This window comes from Balaenoptera musculus, chromosome 10 (assembly GCF_009873245.2).
Source record: "Balaenoptera musculus isolate JJ_BM4_2016_0621 chromosome 10, mBalMus1.pri.v3, whole genome shotgun sequence".
Taxonomy (NCBI): domain Eukaryota; kingdom Metazoa; phylum Chordata; class Mammalia; order Artiodactyla; family Balaenopteridae; genus Balaenoptera; species Balaenoptera musculus.
In genome coordinates, this window is record NC_045794.1 from 86,545,689 (window position 1) to 86,566,489 (window position 20,801).

Consider the following 20,801-nt stretch of genomic DNA (forward strand, 5'->3'; position numbering starts at 1 on the left):
GTGTTCTTTCAGAGTATGAAGCCCGTATAATCCAAAATTGACCTAATTTTACCTACTCTGAAGTTTTAGTACTAATAGCAAATTATTAAATTTAGAATTTCATTTTGGTATATACTGATATACATTTTAAAGTTGTCTAATTTTTTAATCTTGTTTCTTAAACATAGCTCAATCTTTAAACTTTAGAGAAATAACCTGATAACCAAAGATCAAGTGCTTTTATCAGTTATATAATGACATACCGCCTGGATCAAATGTAAGATATTTCAAAAATACAATTATATATGTATCAAAAGCCTTAAAATTTTGCATATCTGTTAAACCAACAATTCTACTAATAGAATTTATTTGAAGAAAACAGTCATGGATGTACACAAGATTCAATGAAGTGTTGTTTATAACTGTGAAAAGATGTATATAGTCAAAATGTCCAATAGAAGATTAAATAAATTATGTTTCAGCCATACAACAGAATAATAAAGAAATAAAAGTAGAAGACTATGTAATGACCTGGGAAAGATGTTCACAATATATTAAGTGAAAAAAGCATGTTACAAAACAGTATGCAAGTATGAGCCCATTTTTATAAAAATATACATATTTAGCAAAGTAAAAGGACAAATCATATTTACCAAAATATTAACATTGGTTGTTTTTAACATAGTAGGATGATGGTTGGTTTTGCTTAACCACCCTTTTTTGCCCATTTGAATTTTCTGTAATGAAGATTATTTTTTAAATGGGAAGGCAGTGAGGGAGTTATTAACTTCAGATTATCCCAGTTGTGCCCACAAAAGCTCCTTCTGGCAAAGTAAATGTTTCTGTCCAGCCTGTATCTAGGAAATTGCTTCTCCCTTATAAATTTGAGTGAGTGTCCTTCCAAGATGACATTCACTCAAAGTGCCTTTTAGGCAAACTATACAAGAGCAATTGTTGATTAAAAAAAAAAAAAAAATGACTCAATTATCACCAAAAAGAATAGGTGAGAAAATACAAATCCTCACTTTAAAAAGGCAACAACCCAAGTACAATACTAGTAAATTATACAAAGTTACATTATCTAAATTTAGTTTATTGCAAAGATCAAGACAGCACGCTAGAAGCTGGAGATTTCTCTTTCGCACCATTCACAGCACTAACTCTGTTCTTCACTTCATTCACTCATCCATGCAAAAAAGCTCTGTATACACACAATGATGTCTGACATTTCTTGGTTCCCATAGCATAATAGGAAACTTGACATTTCAATTAAAAAGGTAAAATGAGGACATTTACCATCAGACTATGAAATTCCTCTTCTGGAAGAGGATACTATATAGTATTTGAAGATATGCCTTTGGAAAAATCATATACAAAATGAAAGGGGCACCATTTCAAGAGCACTAGGACTACATTAAAATTAATGAATTCCAACACTCATAATAATGTAACTCAAAGACAAATCTAGTCTTAACAGAAGCTCCAATAAACTAAAACTATCTTAACAGGCACAATGAACAGTGTAAACACTGTTAACGGGCACCAAGTTGAATAGGGCAGACAATATTTGCTTCTGCATTCACACTTAATTTCTCAACTACATTTTTTTTAAAAATGGTGCTGCTTAAGCTATGAATGTTTTACAAAAAAGTTAATAAATATGGCAAATGCTAAAAATCTAGCTAGGTTATCATGCAAAGTATTATATAACCAAGACAAACTCAAATTTATAATAAAGGCAACTTGCATTCAAAATGAACTCTACCCTTATTTTTTATTAAAAGGGCAAACATCATGAATTAACCCAGCTGCTTACTTGAATTATTACAAAAGTAACATGATTCAATATGAAAATAAGAAACTGTCTACAAATCTCTGACAGTAATAAACTGCAATATACAATGCATACAGGAGTCATACAGAGCAACAAACTCTCGTACAAAACAAAAATATTTTAATACCTTTAAAATCCAAATTTTTCTTTAAAATCATTCATGAAAAAGATTCTCAAGTCAGAATTAACACCTCAATTAGTCAAGCATTGGGAAGCTACATTACAGCTATTTAATATACAAAGAGACATCTTTTCACCAGTCAGCTCCTTCTAATGTCTCTGTTCCGGAATCATACAGACTCAGTTCTCTACACTCTCCAGTCCATCATTTCTTCGGATCATGAAAACTGAATTTGTTGAACACCAGAAATCTAAGATTTGAAAATTTAAATTGAGCAGAATTAAAGAAAAAATAGTTTCCTGTATATTATAAACATTCAAAGAGTAAAAACAACAGGCAATGAAAAATAAGTCTAGTTCCCACCCCAAATCTCCATTCTCTCTACCTAAGGAGCTACTTTAATAATTTCTTGTGTATCTTTATAGAAATCTATGCAAATACATTCATCCCCTCAATATCCATGGAGGATTGGTTCCAAAATGCCCTGTGGAAGCCAAAATGCACAGATGCTCAAGTCCTTTAATCGGCCTTCAGTGTCCATGGGTTCTGCATCCGCAAATTCCATCTGCGGATTCAACCAACCACAAACCACAGATCGGAAACATGATCCATGGTTGGTTGAATCCATGGGTGTGGAACCCGTGGATATGACGGGTGAACTGTATGAACATCTGTGTACATATCTGTAACCATCAGAGAATACTATACACAGTTACATATTCTGAGAAAACAATTTTTAACAACCTTCTTTATCAGATTCTTAATAATAATGTGTTGACGTTAACTACCTGTGATTAAAAAAAAAAACAATGAATATAATTTTTAAAATTATTTAAAATATTAATAGAAAGAAGGTACTGTACCTGTTGATATGATGTTGTGTAAACCATAACATTTTGTTGCTGACCATCTGCAGTTATTAAGCCAGCTGGTAACTGGTTAGCTAAAAGACAGAAAAAAAAAGTTAAAGCAGGAAAAGAACCGCATCTGCTTTCTTGACCTGAACCTTAAGGTTGTGTGATTTTTCCATTTAAAAAAAGTTCCCTGGGCTTCCCTGGTGGCGCAGTGGTTGAGAATCTGCCTGCTAATGCAGGGGACACGGGTTCGAGCCCTGGTCTGGGAAGATCCCACGTGCCGCAGAGCAACTAGGCCCGTGAGCCACAACTACTGAGCCTGCGCGTCTGGAGCCTGTGCTCCGCAACAAGAGAGGCCGCGATAGTGAGAGGCCCGCGCACCGCGATGAAGAGTGGCCCCCGCTTGCCGCAACTAGAGAAAGCCCTCACACAGAAACGAAGACCCAACACAGCCAAAAATTAATTAATTAATTAATTAAAATAACCACCAAAAAAAAAAAAAAAGTTCCTTAAGAACGCACATTTTTTTCCTATAGCATTTTCCAATTTTCTGAAGTGTACTTTCGCTAATTGCCCATGGGCATAAAAGACTGGATGGAGTTTCTGACTCATAAGTAGACCTACACTGTGAGGCCTGGTTGGGAGCAACACTTACATAACTAAGCAGCATATATTTTAAATATGAGAAATATATGTACACATAAATTTTATATGAGAAACATCACCATAGACCTTTTATTTCACCAATATGGCACTCAATTTTTAAGAAACCTTCAGTTCAAATTTATTTAAATCATAAGATTTTATATTATAAACAACAATTCTCAGTACTCCTCTCATGTGAATCTTAAACCAAAAACTAGGGACTATGGAAATCCATTAGAACTATTGGTGAAAGATTATAATCTCTGCAGAATTAAAATTTATACGCTTATCCCTCACTGACTTCAAATATAAGGGCATGAACTAGTAAGAACTATTCAAATTAGTGCTATGTCAAGACACTCAGTGCTAATATTCCAAAAGTTCTACTCTAGACATATAGAATTAATCACTGCCAATAATCTACATGACTCGTAAGAACGAATGTAGCTGCACAAATGTATCATAACACTGCTTACTAAATGCCTCCTCTGTAAGCTCTTCACTTAGTCCATCTGTAGCTGTGACTGCTCCACCAATTCCTTTCTCTCCTTTCATAGCCTGAGGAAGGGAAATCAAACAAGCAATCACTGTATTCAAAACGACAACAACCACCTGTTTCCTAAATGAGAATGCTTACTTATTTCCTAAAATTAGGAGCTTCAATTATTACAAAATACAGAGTATTTATTAATGCTTCTGGTTAATAACATATGGAAAGGTCCTTCAAAATGCTGTTATATATGCAGTAGTCATCACAAGACAGTGTTAGTAATGACCTAGAAAATATAAAATATTTATCAGTAAAAATAAAGTTATTCCACACTACATCAAAAGGAAAAGAGAAGTCTATTTACAGATGAAGTAGTCTGCAAAAACTGTAAATACCCAGCTTGCAGATCTACTACAAGTGATCCAAGTTATCATTTAACTATACATGCAGCTCTCAGCCAGCACTATAGCAGCCAGTTTGGAGTTTAAAATTTCTAAATCAAAATTACAGTTTGGATCAAAGACCTCTAAGTTTCTGTCCGCTCTCAGGTTCTAATGATGCTGAAGATTTGGAAAAGTTTTGTAAAGAATTTACACATTCTCTTCCTACTTTAGCCATTCTGTGCAGATATCACTAATTTAATGGGATTCTAACACTAGAGACATTAAGAAAGTATTCTGAATGCAATGTGGATCTGACACCCAAGTTGGAGTGTAGAAATAAATATGCTGATCTCAATTCATTTTCACAAAATTCATACCACATGCAAAGAAAAACCAAATAGGAAATGTAGAAGAATTCAATCAATAATAAGAAAAGGATATAGTTATAATTCCCTTTTTCTTATCTAAAAGGCCCCAAGCTTTGAGATGCTACCTCTTTTAAATTAGTAACAAAAACAGCATGTGCTAACATTATCGAGCACTCTGTATGTGCCAAGCCAAGGGCTGTACATGGATTATTTTACTTAGTCCTCTCAGTAACTCTGTGAGGTGGGTACTATTATTATTAGCCTCACTTTACAGACCAGGAAACCAAGGCCTAAAGTACTTAAATAGTCTGCCCAGGGTCACAGAGTTCAGCATCCAGGTGGTCTAAATCCAGAGTCCATGCTCTGAATCATTACACAACTATGCTGTCATTAGTAATAGACAAAGGAAAAAAGAAAGGACTTCCTATTTAAGTTCAGTAATATAAGTGATTACATACTTCTGAAAAATGATTAATACATTTAAAAAGTTAAAATTGAATAGTGTATCTTATTTTCTTAAAAACATAATGGGAGACACTTTACTTACCTCTCTGAACTTCTGAAGGTATAATTTCAGAGGTTCTACATAACTGTCGAAGCCTAAGGTAGACATGGCAAAGAGAATATCTTCTCCATTGATTGTCTTCCGTTTCTCTTGATGGCATCGTTCACTTGCTTCAGATGTTATAAAGCTGATGAACTCACTTACACATTCTTGAACACATTCTTTGGCATCTTTTGCAATCTGAAGAGAAAAGTCATAGGTAAATCTGCAGGGAATATAACCACCACTTTCCTAACAACCTGCAAAAATAAAAGGCTTTTCAGAAGAATATAAATTTCAGTTTATGACTGTTAACCTTTAATCTTCAAAATATACGCTGCTAACAGTGACGTAACGTATGCTATCAAAATTCCAACCCTCATTGAGCGAGACTGAAAACTCAAATACAAATGAGAGAAGCCTTGACAACTGTTCACAGAAAACAGAATTTAGGTATAAAAGCAACTACTGGATGACCCTACCACCCCATAAAGATGAAAACTCTTACTAACCAAGTGCCCCAAGAAAATCAATCCTGTTATGTCTGGAGTGTACTGTGGGCTAGACTTAGGTACCGCTTCTCTGCCCTGGCATTTCCACCAATGAGGACACCAGAAAGTTTTTAAAAACAAACTAAACACTAAATTCACTGTAAGGCTTACAAGGGAGTGAAATAATGACATCTGGTGACATTTTTATTAATAAAGGTACAAAGTGTCCGGAATACGTTTTGAGTTTATGAAAAAGCCTACCAAAAGAAGCACACACCTGCCATCTCATTATAAAAACAACTCTTCACTTAGTGGTCTAGGGTTTGAAAGTGAAACTCTAATAGATTAAATCATGCAATTCCAAAGCCACTTCTGACAGGAATGACAAAAATCCTTGCTGAAACATACTGTCTTTCACCTCCATGCCTATTTTACATCCTGGTGAAAAGTAACAAGAGTTACTGCATAAATGCAGTCAAACAAGATAATATAACCTGAGCTGGATACATAACTTTAGATGTTCCAGCAGCTATGCTAAAAAAAAAAAAAAAAAAAGTGAAATTAGTTTCAATATATTTTGCTTAACCTAGTAAATCTAAAATATTATCATTTAAACACAGAATCCATTTAAAAATTGAGATATTTTAAATACTGAAAATCAACTATATTTCAATTAAACATTTTAAAAATTGAGATCTCTTTAGCCTTTTTTTTATACTAAGCCTTCAAAATCTGGGGTATGTTTTACATTTACAGCACATCTCAATTCATTCGGCCAACATTTCAAGTGCTCAATAACCACATGTGGCTAGTGGCCACAGCACCAGGCAGCGCAGGCCTAGCCTAGTAAGCAATTATCAGCAGTTGTGCTTTTTTCCCCTTAAAACATAAGGAGGACCACTCAAATTGGAACTTCTAGGCTTAGTGATATATTTTAATAATGTATTTCTTTGTAAGCTTTATTACTCTCATAAGTATTTTCTAAGCTACAATAAAACGAGAGAAAGCTTATTATGCAATACAAAACAATATACAAAGTGTGGACTTCAGTTCAGACCAAGTGATAAGTAGAGTGCCAATGAGTTTTTAAAAGCTGTTGTAAGTAACTGTTTATACAGTTATTTCTCTCACAAGACAAAACTACTTTAAAAAATCATGCCAGTTGAATTAAATGTATGTTAATATTTATAATTATAGAGAAAGTTTCCAAACATATAGATTTGGGGGGAAAATCCTTACTACATCCATCAGCCCAACATGATCCAATTTTGCTGCAACAATATGGAAGTTACAACTTCATATGCCCAAAACCTGACAGTTCTGACAATGCACCTATTTTTACAACGATTCTTAATTCTGTTTTATCTGCTTCCAGCAAGTGGGGGAGCGGGAGCACTGAGGGACATGAGAGAGCTGAAATTGGAACACCGCTCAGTAACCAAGTGTGTACAACTGAAATATGTGTTTTGCTGAAAGGCTGAATGACTGAAATCAACAGCTAACTATATTCATGAAATATGTGTTCATGTAGTTTTACATTCCCCCCGCCCCACCCCTGAAAAACAAAACCCAGTTAAATTTCTCCTCAGCATTACCTTTCCCGTTTGAGGTATGGCATTTTTCATTATCCTTGCAACATTTGCAATTGGAAGATATATATCTTGTTCTCTAAAACTTTCTTTTGAACCGTTTGTGTCTTCATGATCATTCATGCTGTCCTCAGTATCTAAGTAAAAATAACAGGTTTATAGCTTCTCATAATTTTTCCTTCAAGATAGAGAAGACTACCTAAAACAATCTAAGATAAGAAACATTCTGGTTCATTTCCTAATCGTTTTTAGGGATTAGGATAGTAGTTCTTTTCACAATTTTCTCAGGGCCATAACTGAACCTCCTCATTAATTTCAAACCCACTGCCTAGAATACTCTTATCCTCAACTCTGCCTACTAAATCCTACCTACCCATTCTCCAAAAAGCTCAAATACATCTCCACAGCACCTTCAGAAGTGATCTCTCCTTTCACAAAATATCACAAACAAGTGCTACTTTGTGTCTCTTCTCTTAACACATTTTATAATCCTTATTTCTCATTCCCCCTCTTAGATTTTTGCTACCTGAGTCCAGGGATCAGCTTTGTGTCCCTCCTAGGACTTGGTACAGCACCTCCAACAGAGGAGGTGCTCATAAATATCTGTTACATAACTTAGCTATAAAATAGAAGAGACTGTGATCTATGGCTCCATGCATATAACAAGATTAAAAGGGTGTGTGTTTATCCAAAGCCAAGTTTATACAGAATGGAAAAACTGGACTTGAATATTACTAACCCAATTGGATTACCACTAATGTAGTAACAGTTTTTGAACAAAGCTATAGCAGTAATCCAATGTTCTTACAGAAAGTAAAATTTTAGATATAACTGAAGCTTTCATAGTACAAATAATATCCTTTTATGATTAAATGCAGTATCCTGTAAGTAAACTTCCCACTTTTTTATTAATATATGTATTAAATAAGAAAGGTACTTAAGTTGATTCAGTTTACATTTTTACATGTTTAAAATGATGTTATCAAAATTAACTTGTTTGAATATCTGTTTTAGGATGAAGTAAATAATCACCTACCCCCAACTGCCTTCTACAAAAATATATCTTAGTGTTTTTTAATCTTACACATCAGAATGCCACAAAAGCAAATTATTTCTGATAGGCCAACATAATACTGCCATTCTACTACATAGTTAAAACTTAATATTGAATAAAAACCAAAACTAAGTCTGTTCATAAGTACTAGAAATATAATAGCTAGCAACCACCCTCTAAAGAACTACTCAGTTTATCAATTGAGTAAGAATTCGCCATATTTAATACTTAAGTAGGAAATCAATAACACATCATTAAAGAAACTGTACCAGCTTTAAAAAGGCATACTTTTATAGAATTCTTTTCTAAAACCCGTCATTCTTTTGAAGACTATTTCTAATAAAAATAGCAAAGTATACCTTTTTAGACTATCACTAAACTGTGACACAAGAGTGCTACTTTTCCTGTAAAGACAAAAGTAACCTAGAACATCACATGAATAAAATTTCCACTTTCTAATTTGTTCCTACTTGTGAATTTGTTTCTAATTGTGGCTTTCTTACCATCATGAGGCTGTATAACATAATGACTTCCTCCAATATAGTCTGCAGAAATTCCTAGTTGAGAAGCATCTGTGGTGGAACTGTCACCATCCATCTATGAGGAAAAAAAGCTTTCAATAATCTTCAATAAAACTTGTCTAAAAACTACATAATAGATTCAGTGCTCATAAACTGTCATAGGATGAGTCAGTTACATTTTTCATAGCCTTAAGCTTACTAAAAGAAAACATATTTCTTGATTTGGAAACCTTTTGATAATTTGCCAATGATTCAAGATTCCCCTATTCACCCTCTATTAAGCAATAAGCCTAAGACCAACGGGGAAACAAAACAAGGAAATGAATTTAAAACACACACATCTTTCTTTTCAATTGCATCATCATCAAATATAGTATAGGCAACCCTGACTTACAACCTAATTTATCTCTGTAATGACAAGCAAAGCCAAAATCAGCTTAGTAGTTAGTCACCTATATCCAGCCTCTTCAGCTCTCCTGCTAAAGCCAGATATTCCTACACGAACTTTTTTGCTCTCGCTGCAAACTCTCTTTGCCATCTCACAGAAGTTCCACAAGAGACAATATCCTGGTTTAAACTGCTGTTTGGTACAAGAAGCACATGGGCTCCCTGCACAGTCCTGTGCCCACACAACCCGAAAGTGCACCCCCATTCTGAACAAGCTCATCGCCCCTAAGTCTAGTCAAAGGTTAATTTTCTCTCCCCCCACCCTCAGACTTTTGACTCGTTATGGAAAAAAGAAAAGGAGGGGTCAGGGAGCTTGGAGATCTGCATATAAAAATAGATAAATGATAACCACAGACAAAGATGAGAGTTAAAATGACTATTTTAAAAGAACCCTGGGAATTCCCTGGTGGTCTAGTGGTTAGGATTTCACGCTTTCACTGCTGTGGGTTAGGGAACTGAGATTCCCTGAAGCCACGCGGCACGGCCAAAATAAAAATAAAACCCTGCTTAATTTTACTCAGAGGTAAACGATTTCTAAGAGGGAAAATCTGGGCGGGGTGGGGGGGCCCCATAAGCCCTGAACTGTCTCCATTCCAACATGGCAAATCCTGGAAGTCTTTCTGCTTTGCAAATAATACTATTCAAAACAATAAGGGACTGGATGGAAAACTGTGTATGGAAAAATTTTGAATGCATTATCTGAATAAAAAGCATAGCAAAAATTAAGTGTAATTTACATATGCTTTCAGGCCAAATCAAGAAGAGACAGTTGATCCTAAATGTTTATCAAGGCCCAGGACCCAGCACAAACAATGTTATTAACTGCGATATTTGAGTCCTTATGTAACACCTCTTCCTTTCCATCTCTGTTGGATTTTTACCTAATACTAAAATACCAGGCTAGTTTCCAAGTCTTCAATAACATGGCATTTCTTTGATGAATCTGTTGACTGTGGTATCTAATTTAATTGTAAATACAGATACATTTCCATAATTTATATAGCTGTTTTAAGGGGGTAGAGAATAGAATTCACTTACTTTTAATAATTTGTGAAAGTACAGGGTACCTATTTATGATGCTTCTTAGTGCCCTCTAAGAGGAGGTAAACAACAGTCAGTGAGCTCCGATTTAGACTCTCTTATTGATCCCTGAAAACAAACATCCCTACCGGTTAAATGTATTTCTATATAAAATGGAAATAATAATTTCACCTTCCACATCTTAAACAGCTAATATATGTATGAAGCATTTTCCAAATATAAAATGCTATTTTGATCCTAAAATGCTATAAAGATACTAGGAGAGTAGTCTTTAATAGATATGATGATGGATTTATTAGCCATGAAAGAGAGGTCAATTAGGATAGCTGTGAATGGATTGGTTTTTACAATGCCCTAGGGGAGATCAAGGTGCAGGAGACAGGACCAAAGTGGTTAAAAGCCTAAAACTAAGAAACAAATACAGTTTGTTTTTTTGGGAAGGGGGAGGTGGAGGCAGTTACAGAAATCCTTTGCTAAATCAATGTCCACAGGATAGCCTGAGTCTTTTTAAATTAGCTGATGAGCAAGACCTTGTTGTAATAACCATGATCTGAGAGATTAATTAATTTATAAATATAATGTAAAAAAAGTATTAAAGGCAAAAAGTTTAACTTACATTATCTTGTCATGCACTGGAATTAGCAGCAAGTTTATCACCTGGATTAAGAACGTTAGCCTCTAAACCTCAGTCTTCTAAAAATTACTTCTGAAAGTATTTCATAGAGTTGTTGGAATTAAATAAAGACTAGAAACCTGCTAAGGACAGAGTCTGGCACATAGCGTACTCAGATGTCAGATCTCACCCTCCCTCCTTTGAAGATAAGCCACATGTCATCTGCTTAGCTGTATGTGTCTTTGGTTCTGCAAGTTTTAGCTTTTCTGTCATTTCACCACTCCTGTCTTCCTCTCTTCTGTCTTTCTACCATTAAAATCCTGCCCCATACTTTAATCCCAGTGTTCACCCATCCTCCTGAAATCTTTCTGATTTACCCTGTTCTGTAAGCCAAAGCTCAGTGTCCCCATCTTGGAATCCCCAAGGCTCTTAGAATCTTCCATTTAACAAGCTAGCCTCATCTCTGATGCTTACAATATGCTAGCTATCCTCCTATATATACATATAAGAAATGAGGGGGGTAACTTGCTAGATACATCCCAAAGGCTTTTTCTAGGTCTAAAACTTCCTATGAAAATTTACAAAATAGATTGTAGATTGTAAGCCAGTGAACAAATATTTACCGAGTAAGCACCCTGTATTTATCAAGTCTCTGCTATGTGCCGACAACATCATAGGTCAACAACAAAGACAAGGTCTCTGTCCTCGTCTTGCAGAGAAGACAAATGTTACGTAAACTGGGGTCAGGGGGACGGGGTGGGGAGCGTAGCCTACTAGTATTTCCAAGGCACAGGCTCTGGAATCAGGTCACCTGGTTTGAATTCCCTGCTACTTACTGGCAAGTGGGACGAGAATAGTACTTACCATGTAAAGACCTACCATAGTACAATAAAAGTACTCAGTAAATGTAATATATAGTTATTAAATAATTACAAATAATTAACTAATTGCTAGTGCACAGTGCTAAGGAAAATAAAGATGTTTTGTTATATGCTTTGGGAGTTTATTCCATAAGGAACCTCACTAGTCTAAAGAGTCAAGGAAGGCCGTCTTAAGAAAATGACGTTTAAACTGAGACTGAAAGATGAACGGCAATCAGTCAAAGAAAGATGGGACAACAATGTTCCAGGCAAAGGAAACTGAGAAATAGTACTGGAGGACTGGAATGAGCTAAGTAGAGGCTGGATCAAGCAGTATCTCGTGGACAAGAGTAAATCAAAGAAGAGTTTTAGCAGAAGAATGCAAATCAGATTTCTCTTTAAAAACATCGCTCTGGCTACAGTCCAGTGTAGAAAGTGAACTGGAGGGGAGCAAGAATGGGGGCAGAAGTCCAGTAAGGACTACAATGCTGCATTCAGGGCATGAGTTCAGGAAAGATGGTGAACATTCCCAGTATCAACAGGACAGCAGCACTGGACAGCAGAAGCAGAGGCTACAGAGCTTTTTCGTTGGTAAAATCAACAGACTTGGTGGCTGACTGAATAAGAGCTGGAGGAAGAACCAAGGATAATGCTGGGATTCTTACAGCTGGGGAGACAGATGGCTTTCCCCAGAGAATGCAAAAGGAAGGGAACAGGAGTGCTGGGAGGATGCAAAGAGCCTAGCTGAAGTTGGTGACCAGAAATGTTTAGTGGAATCAATATGTCCAGCTGTGATACTTACAAGCCTGGTAAGAACAGAGACCCTAAAGTGTTAGATTCCATCCAGACAACAAAGAGGAAAGAGCATGTAGGATAATGACGAGAATGGGTAAAATGATCAATCATTAGATCCAAGGGAACTGAGAAATATGGACAAAGAGTAGTTAAATCCCATTAAATTAATTTTATTGACTATTCTAAGTATTTAGTTTAACTGATAATATTGTTCTCTAAAATATTATGTGAAACAAATGGTCAGCTAAGCTAGTAAATTTTATTCTATAATTTTTTGATGTAGCGGTATCTTAACTATACTAATAATCTGTTGCACAAATGTGATAAGTAGTGCCCTCTTTAATATGTTTAACATTTTTGAGCACTTTCTAAATACCTTATGCAATGTTCATGACCCCATGAGGCAGGTGAGAAAATTGAGGTTATGTGAGGCTAATGACTTGCCCAAGGTGGCACCCTAAATGAGACCCAAGTCCAGAGTCTCAGATGCGAAGTACTTTACAGTATTTGTTCCTGATAGTTTTTCAAATAGTCCTTAAGCCTACGTCTTTAATTTGTCCTCTAAATTCTGAGTCTACTGATTGTATATTAAAAACCTTCAAAGATGCTTCTCAAGCAAGGACAATATTAACTTCCCCATTTTCAAAATGAAATTGCTATGAGAAGTGAAGGTATTGTATAAAAAGCACTTAGCAAAGTGCATGATACACAGTAAGAACTCAGCAAATGCACCCTAGTATTATTACTGTCCCTTCAAATACAGTTCTCATATTCTTCCCAGGCATAAAAAGTTTCCTCTCTTACATGACCCCTTTCACCTGTTCTGTGGATCAATTCCTTTTTATCTCTTTGAGGATAAGGAATAATACGAAGATTCCTCATCTCTAGTACCAGCTTCTTCATTCTTCCTTAAACATGCTTAGTCTCCCTCATTAAACACACCGAAGTACCTATAGACACATACAACCTTAATTATGCTCCACACTCTGTCTGGCTCATCCTCACCCTGACAGTCCTTACACACCTCTTCATTCCTACTGAAACTCTGTGACATGTGCTTTTCCATCCCAACATGATACTGAAACTGCTCTCAAAAGCTGGCAGAGATCTTGCCTTCAACCTACTTGACTGTTCTTTGTGGTGCTGGCCACTGCAGACCCCACATTTATGCTTGGAATTCTCTTCTCCCTTGATTTCCAAAGCAATATTCTTTCCTTCCCACATCCTACTTGTTAGTTTTAACCAACAATCGTTTTCTCTTTCTTCCCTTACTTTCTTAATAAACTCATTAAATATCATTTTTATGCTCATAAGTCCTACATCTACAACTATATCATGACTGCCACCCAAGCAAGCCAGGCCTGTAGAATATGTCTGATATCCCACCACTGCAAACTTAAGATACTGGAAAATGAAATTCACCTCCCCCATCCCCAGCAAGGAGGCAATGGATAAGAACTCCTTTTGAACTGTTGCAATTCCATTGTTAATAATGCCATCTCTCTACTCTTCCAGGCTAATTATACCAGTGTCATCTTAGGTTCTTCTATCTCCTCCAAGATCTACCTAATCTGTTTAAATGTTTTCTGGATATGCCCTTCCTTTTCTATTTCCACTGGATTACTATCCAACCTACCTGGGTACATATAGTTTTAAGACTAATCTCACTGAAACATTGCTTCTATAGCTCTTGAACCTATAATGGTTCTAAAAGTCTTCCGCATCAAATCCAAACCATTTCATGGCTTTACATGAGTGGTTCCCCTATTTAACCTAACTAAACTGGTTTCCAACTCTATCTTCAGGGCTGATTTTTTAAAAAAACCTTATTTAGGGATCACCAGGTTCTTTTGTTCTTTTGTTTTTGTTCTTTTGTTTTAGGAGTGAGGCAATCATGTCTCAAGGAAGTTGTGACTGTGCCTGATGTTACAGATGTAGTATCAGATTCAAGATTAAGTATCCAGACAGGTCACGTGGTATCTCTTCACTAGATTATCCTGTGAAATCCCCACCTGGACCATGCAGATCTACTGCCCAGCCACTAAACATAAGTCACTCACCCCTACCTTCAGGCTTCTGCTTCTGGTGACAGCCTGCACCTATCCAACCCCACTCATCCTTCAACGCTCAGTTCGAACCCTGCAGGCTCCCTCCATGACATTCCCAACTACCAAGCCCACCGTGCCTCTCTTTTCACTTGTGCTACCCTTAGAACCAGCATTTCTGTTCCACACATAACTTGCCTCTAAGTATTCAATTTGACTAAAGCCCTGCCAGCTAAACAGATAGCCTCTTGAGAGCTGGGACAGCTTTTTACCCTGTAGCCTGGACAACTCTTAAGGACCCAGAGGAAACACTTAATATATGCAAGTCCCTAAAAAGAAAAAAGCAACAGGAATGAGGAGAGGTACTGTCTGGCCTTGAAAGGCATTCATTCTATCAGGAATCTCCAATATAAATCAGTTACAATTTTGTTTCCAGCTAATTACAGTTCAAATCAAATTAACAACCAAAATGATAAAACATACTTACTGTCATGAAATACTCTGAGAACCGTGTTGTCAGTGGTACTCAAGAACACCTGCCTAAAAAGGTGTCTAATCTCTGCCCAATTCCAACCTAGAAGATAAACATCTATTAGTAGTAAGAAAGTATAGCCTATAGGCTTTCTTCCTGGTAAAATTTAAAAAGGCATATATAATTTTACCTACTATTCTTATTTAATGGAGTGCATGGCTAAAAAATGGTGCAAAAAGCAAGCACCCATTAAATGTTTGTTAAATTGGAAGATATATTTTGGAGAACTTACAAAAAAGTTAATGCCATCGGGGGGAGGTATTGCTTTTCCAACATAACCCTATATTTAGTCATGTTCATCATAAATATTCATCACAACACACCAAATTATGTAATATGCAAGAGACCAAAAATCATGTAACATATCTAAACTATTTAAAATATCGACACCCAGACACAAACACTCCATTTATCAACGTAATTTTTTGGTGATGGTTTTCTTATTGTTTTAGAGTGCGATTTAGAGTCCAAAAGCTCAAAAGGCGAGACAAATTTACCTCTGAGTATAATGCTTTTAAATATCTCAGATTATAGCGGGAAGAAGATACATGTTGCCCAGAGAACAACACCACAATCAATTAAGACATTTATTTATCATTTTAAGGCACCACCATTTTGGACTCAAATTGCATCTCAACAGAACTTCCTTCTCACCTTAAGGCATAAATAGCTGAATAAACTAGCATCAATTACAATGTTACAATCTCCCTTTCTCATTTGCTTTTCCTTTTCTCGAGTGAAACGATTAAATGGAGAGTAGGGGGACAAAAACATACCCTTTTAGTGTTAATTTTTAAAAGGAGAAAAAAATACTGATATGCATTCAAGCATGAAATCTAGTAAATGGCAGAAAAAATTATAACCACTTAATTGAATTTTAAAATGCCATTACAAGGGTACAGGCAGCAAAGACTGACTGACATTGTCCACTGTGTTATAATCTTAAAAGGAATTTCTAATTTCTTTCCAAATATCGTCCTCTTCCTAGCCCAAAGCTGCCCGGAAAATTCCTTCCTTGTAAGCTATAAGTGTTATTTTTTAAAGGGTGTCTCTGGGGGGGTAAAAAAATCCTCAGAATCCTTAAAATATAGAAGCTGTATATATTTATGTATTTTTGCTGGGGGAAGGGGTGCCACACCTCACCACAATCACTCACCCAAATAGGTGAGTCGGTATATATTTAGATTCGGTATATCAAAGAAAAACACTATCACCTCATATGGTATATATTTTCTTAAAGGCAGGTTGTGATATATATGAAAGCTCAAGGGAATGCATACATCTGTTTAATGTTTAAAGAAATGCATATTTGTATCCAAGAAAAGCAGTAGACCCTTCCTTCCTCCACCCTCCATTCTTTGGCATCAAAACCAGAGTTTTGCATCAATATAATCCTTAAATTAAAAACTACAGCAGCAGTGTGAGGAAGGAATAATTGCCTTTTAAGGTCTTTGGGTTAAACTTTCAATACTTTACAAATAAAATCCCTATTTGTTAATGCCACTTACATTGATCAGTTTACCTCATCACTTTATATTGCTGATTAGTTTCCATATAAGAAAGCCGAAACCATCCCAGTGATTCGTGGCACGAACCGTGGAGTCCATGCAGGTTAGTGGGATACTATTTTTTTAAAGGTCATACGCTACCTAACCTTGATGAAATCATCTCATTAGAGTACTTCGGTCGAGATTACGACTTGTGGGTCCCCTAATTCTTTGTTCTCGGAGACTACTACTCCTAAAGCCTGGCATATCCTCCCCGCCTCCCACCCAAGATTAAAACCTTAGTCCAATCCGGAAGGCTTCCTTCCCACCTTCGAGGCAAGTCCAGGGACCGCAAGCCGCCAGATGGCTGCATTCTTTACGCGTAAACCAGACTGCGGGGAAACCAAATCCATTCCTTCCTCCCGGGGACCTCGCTTCCTCCCCACGAAGGTGCGCGGGCTGGCCCCGGCCCCACCGCCCGCCCGGCCGACCTGTCAGTCCCGCCCGCGCGGCGCGGACGCCCCTGGCGCGCATCCCCCCGACTCGCCCGGCCCGGGCCCGCGCCCAACGCCCGCCCGCCGCGCGGCGCCCGGGGTGCCGGGGCAGACAAAGCGGCCCGGCCCCGCCGTGCCCCCGCGGACCGGCGGGCGGAAGGGGGGCGCTCCCCGGGGACCCCCGCGCGGCGGCCAGGCCCAGGGGTCAGGATCGGGGCCGGAGGTCCTGGCTGCGTCCCCCCGCCCCCCGGCCGGCTCTCCGCACAAAATGGAGCCGGCCGGGACGCCGCCGAGAGCGGGGCCCGACGGTGCCCCGGCGCCCCCTCCTCGGCCTCGGGCCCGGAGCTCTGCGGCGACGGCGAGCAGGGGGCGGCCTGGCCCGCGTCCCGCCGCTCCTCGGCCCCGCGCACAAAGAGCCGCGCAACGGCCCCGCGCTCGCTCCTCGGCCGGGCCCGCAGCGGGACAGGCCTCGCAGGCGTCCGCCCGGCCCCGGCTCCGGCCCGGGCGGGAGGGCGGGCAGCAGGGAGGCGAGTGCCCCCGGCCGCGGCGGCGTTGGCGGCGGGGACGGCGCCGGGAGGAGACGGACATTTCATTCGAGCTAAAGTGGAGTCGGTTTAGGAGCGATCATTGGCCGAAGCGAGACACAAACCTCCAATGCAGCCCTGGTTGGCTCCCGTCTCCAATCGGCTGTTTGGTTGGACAGAAAATGGCTGCGAAGGAACCAGTCCCAGCGCGGAGCTCCGCTTCCAGGACTCGGCCTCCCCTCCCTCCGCCGCGGGCCGCTTCCCTCGGCGTGACACCCTCCCTCCGCGCCTCCCGCGCGCCCGCCCGGCGCAGCCCCGCCCCGGCCCCGGCCCCGCCTCCTGCCCCGCCCCGTGCGCCGAGCGGCGGCAGCTGTGCCAGCCTGCAGAGCGGGCTGGGGGCAGCTGCGGGTAGGTCCTGCGGGGCACGGCGGAGCCGGCCAGCGGCCTTCTTGCTCGGCGGGGGCTTCCAGGGACCGGGACTCTGGCGCGCTGCTGCTAAGGTCTGTGCGGACTTGCTTCCCGCGGTGTTTTCCCCGGGCCTTGCGAAGCGTGATTTCTCAGCCTTCCCTCTCTTTTCAATCCCCTCCTTCCACCAAGTGCAAGTGTCTCATCCGCCTGAGTGCGGCCTGCCTGCGCCTCGATTTTTAAGATGGGGAAACCAAGGGCAGAAGCTGTCGGCCAGGGCAACACCCGAACTGCAGGGTGGAGTTGAACGGCGATTGTCTCCTGGAACGCTTTCAGTACCTCGTGTTGGCCTTGTGTCCCTGTTAATGTGGCCACATGCACAACGCTCCTTCTCACTCGGCCGCTGAGCTCCGGTATTCGTTTTTCAGATTCCATCTAAAGATGCAGTACTCTCCTTCAGGTTTAACAAGCTGGTCAGTCCAGCCAGCCTTCACGCCGGCTTAAAATGTTGCATATCCTGTCCCCCAACCGCATAGTATTTGCAACATGACATGTGGCTTTTGCCAACCAGATGACATTTGGGCTGCAAGAATCCATGGCCCATTCTTGCCTTGGTGCAGCCAAGCTCCTTCGTTGTCTTTCCCTGAGTGCAGTCTGGGTCGGACTTCCCTGGGCTGTGACCATCAGAGATGGGCGGTGGGCCAGACACCACTCACTGCAAAGGGGGCAGTATTTTTGCAACCGGAGCTGGGAATCGCGTTCCCTTACTTCCACTAAACAAGTGGCCCGGTGCCACATTAAACTTTCCAGCTTTAATCACATAAAAATATGTAGACATGTTTTATTTATAAAGCTCCTACCGTTTCTCTGCGTATTTTCACATTTCCGGAGCAAATAAGGAAGCAAAGACGAATGAAAGCCTCCAAATTATTCCAAGAGGAGTGAGTAACAATACCACCCTGGGATCAGACAACCTGATCTGAATGCCAGCTCCCCCTCTTGCTGGCATGTGACCCTGGCCAAGTTTCTTGACCTCTCCGTGATAGTTTCCTCACCTCTACAATGGGAGTAATACTAGCTACTTCTTAGGATTGTTTGGAATTCACTTAGAGTAAATGCACAGAGAAAGCCCTAAGGAAAGTTGGCCCATTAGCTTAAGTTGGCTTATTACCTTTGTATCACATGAATTTCAATCTTTTTTTTTTTTTTTAATTTTATTTATTTATGGCTGTGTTGGGTCTTCGTTTCTGTGCGAGGGCTTTCTCTAGTTGCGGCGAGCGGGGGCCACTCTTCATCGCGGTGCGCGGGCCTCTCACTATCGTGGCCTTTCTTGTTGCGGAGCACAGGCTCCAGACTCGCAGGCTCAGCAACTGTGGCTCACGGGCCTAGTCGCGCCGCGGCATGTGGGATTTTCCCATACCAGGGCTCGAACCCGTGTCCCCTGCATTGGCAGGCAGATTCTCAACCTCTGCGCCACCAGGGAAGCCCGAATTTCAATCTTTTAAAAATTGATTTAAAAATTCAATCTTTCACCAAACTTTTAAAAACTGTTATTTGCAGAAAAGAAGTAATGTTGGCCTGTGTTTAACTCCTCCCTTTCTCTACAACTACCCATAAAGTGGAGTTTTAGGAGTGAAATGATGTACTCAAAGGCAGGAAATATAAAAAAGGAAGTAGTAGAACTGGGAGAAGTATGACGAATCCACACACTGGATGATGAATCAAAAGATGCAAAGATAACCGACTACTTTCCCTGCATTAATATGGTTTTATTTCAGTGCCATTGATCTAATCTACATGCTTAATTTCGAGTCAACAAAGGATTGTTCAGCCCCTACTGTCTACGGTCACTGTGCTAGGAGCCTCAGGGCTACAGAAGTAAGTAAAGCACTCTTCTTACCCTGGGAGCTAACTCTAGGAGACTGGAGACCCAGTCCACACCCCATCTGCAGTTGAATCCCAGTTAACCTGCCATGACAACCTATGTTCTCTGTGCCTTTAATACCTGTGTTCAGGAGTCCCCCAATAAACATTAACCGTTTTTCATGATGACATGGTGAAAGAGAGGGATGTGGATCACAGTTTAATGTCTTGGAAAAGACATTCTCTAGACTAATCTAGACTTTGTATTAAAGGTCAAAGGATAGGTGATTGTCTTTTTTCCCCTCCCTAATCGGTACACCACAGCTGCCCCTTAATTTATACCACCATATATGAGTCATAATTTGGCAAACATCAAAACAGAATCCCCAGCACAATGAAGACTTCTCAGTTGGATTTTGCTTTATTACTTTAATGAGGCCTTATCTCATAAATTCCCATGATGACAGTGTCTGTTATAGTATTGTCTCCGTTTCCAACTTCCTAGTCTACCCTTGCCCCTGTCCTCTCCATCCATTCTCTGCCCTGAAGACCTGGAAGGATCGGGCTTCAGCTTCCCTCTGCCACCCCAGCTATGCCTGTCACCACAGCCCCACCTCACCAGCTTCTAGACCCACTGGAGGTTTTCCCTGACCCCTGACCCCTGACCCCTGATGTCTTTAAAAGCCCCACCCTATAATGTCATCCATTCATATCATAATAATAAGTATTATTATGTTCACTCCAATATACTTAACCTCATTGGATTATCTTGGTTGTTTGTTGTCTATCAATATATCCAAAATGGGAACACATTTCATCTCC

At 39.7% G+C, this 20,801-nt stretch overlaps 1 protein-coding gene across 8 annotated transcripts; it reads right to left on the reverse strand.

Annotated features, from left to right (window-relative positions):
• Positions 1-379: 379 nt before the first annotated feature.
• On the reverse strand, positions 380-17,980 carry NFYB (nuclear transcription factor Y subunit beta). Of its 8 annotated transcripts, none has more exons than XM_036866367.1 (8): positions 17,837-17,980; positions 15,162-15,248; positions 8,856-8,949; positions 7,305-7,435; positions 5,222-5,419; positions 3,910-3,991; positions 2,798-2,877; positions 380-2,184 (listed from the first exon to the last, which is right to left on the reverse strand). In XM_036866367.1, exons 2-8 carry the CDS (start codon positions 15,165-15,167, stop codon positions 2,152-2,154), a joined length of 624 nt encoding a protein of 207 aa, XP_036722262.1. In that variant the 5' UTR covers positions 15,168-15,248; positions 17,837-17,980; the 3' UTR covers positions 380-2,151. The 8 variants fall into 8 exon arrangements, 5 of the variants coding, with proteins under 5 accessions (XP_036722262.1, XP_036722263.1, XP_036722260.1 ...); XM_036866368.1 differs by lacking the exon at positions 17,837-17,980 and adding an exon at positions 16,992-17,780; XM_036866365.1 differs by lacking the exon at positions 17,837-17,980 and adding an exon at positions 16,715-17,780.
• Positions 17,981-20,801: the final 2,821 nt, after the last annotated feature.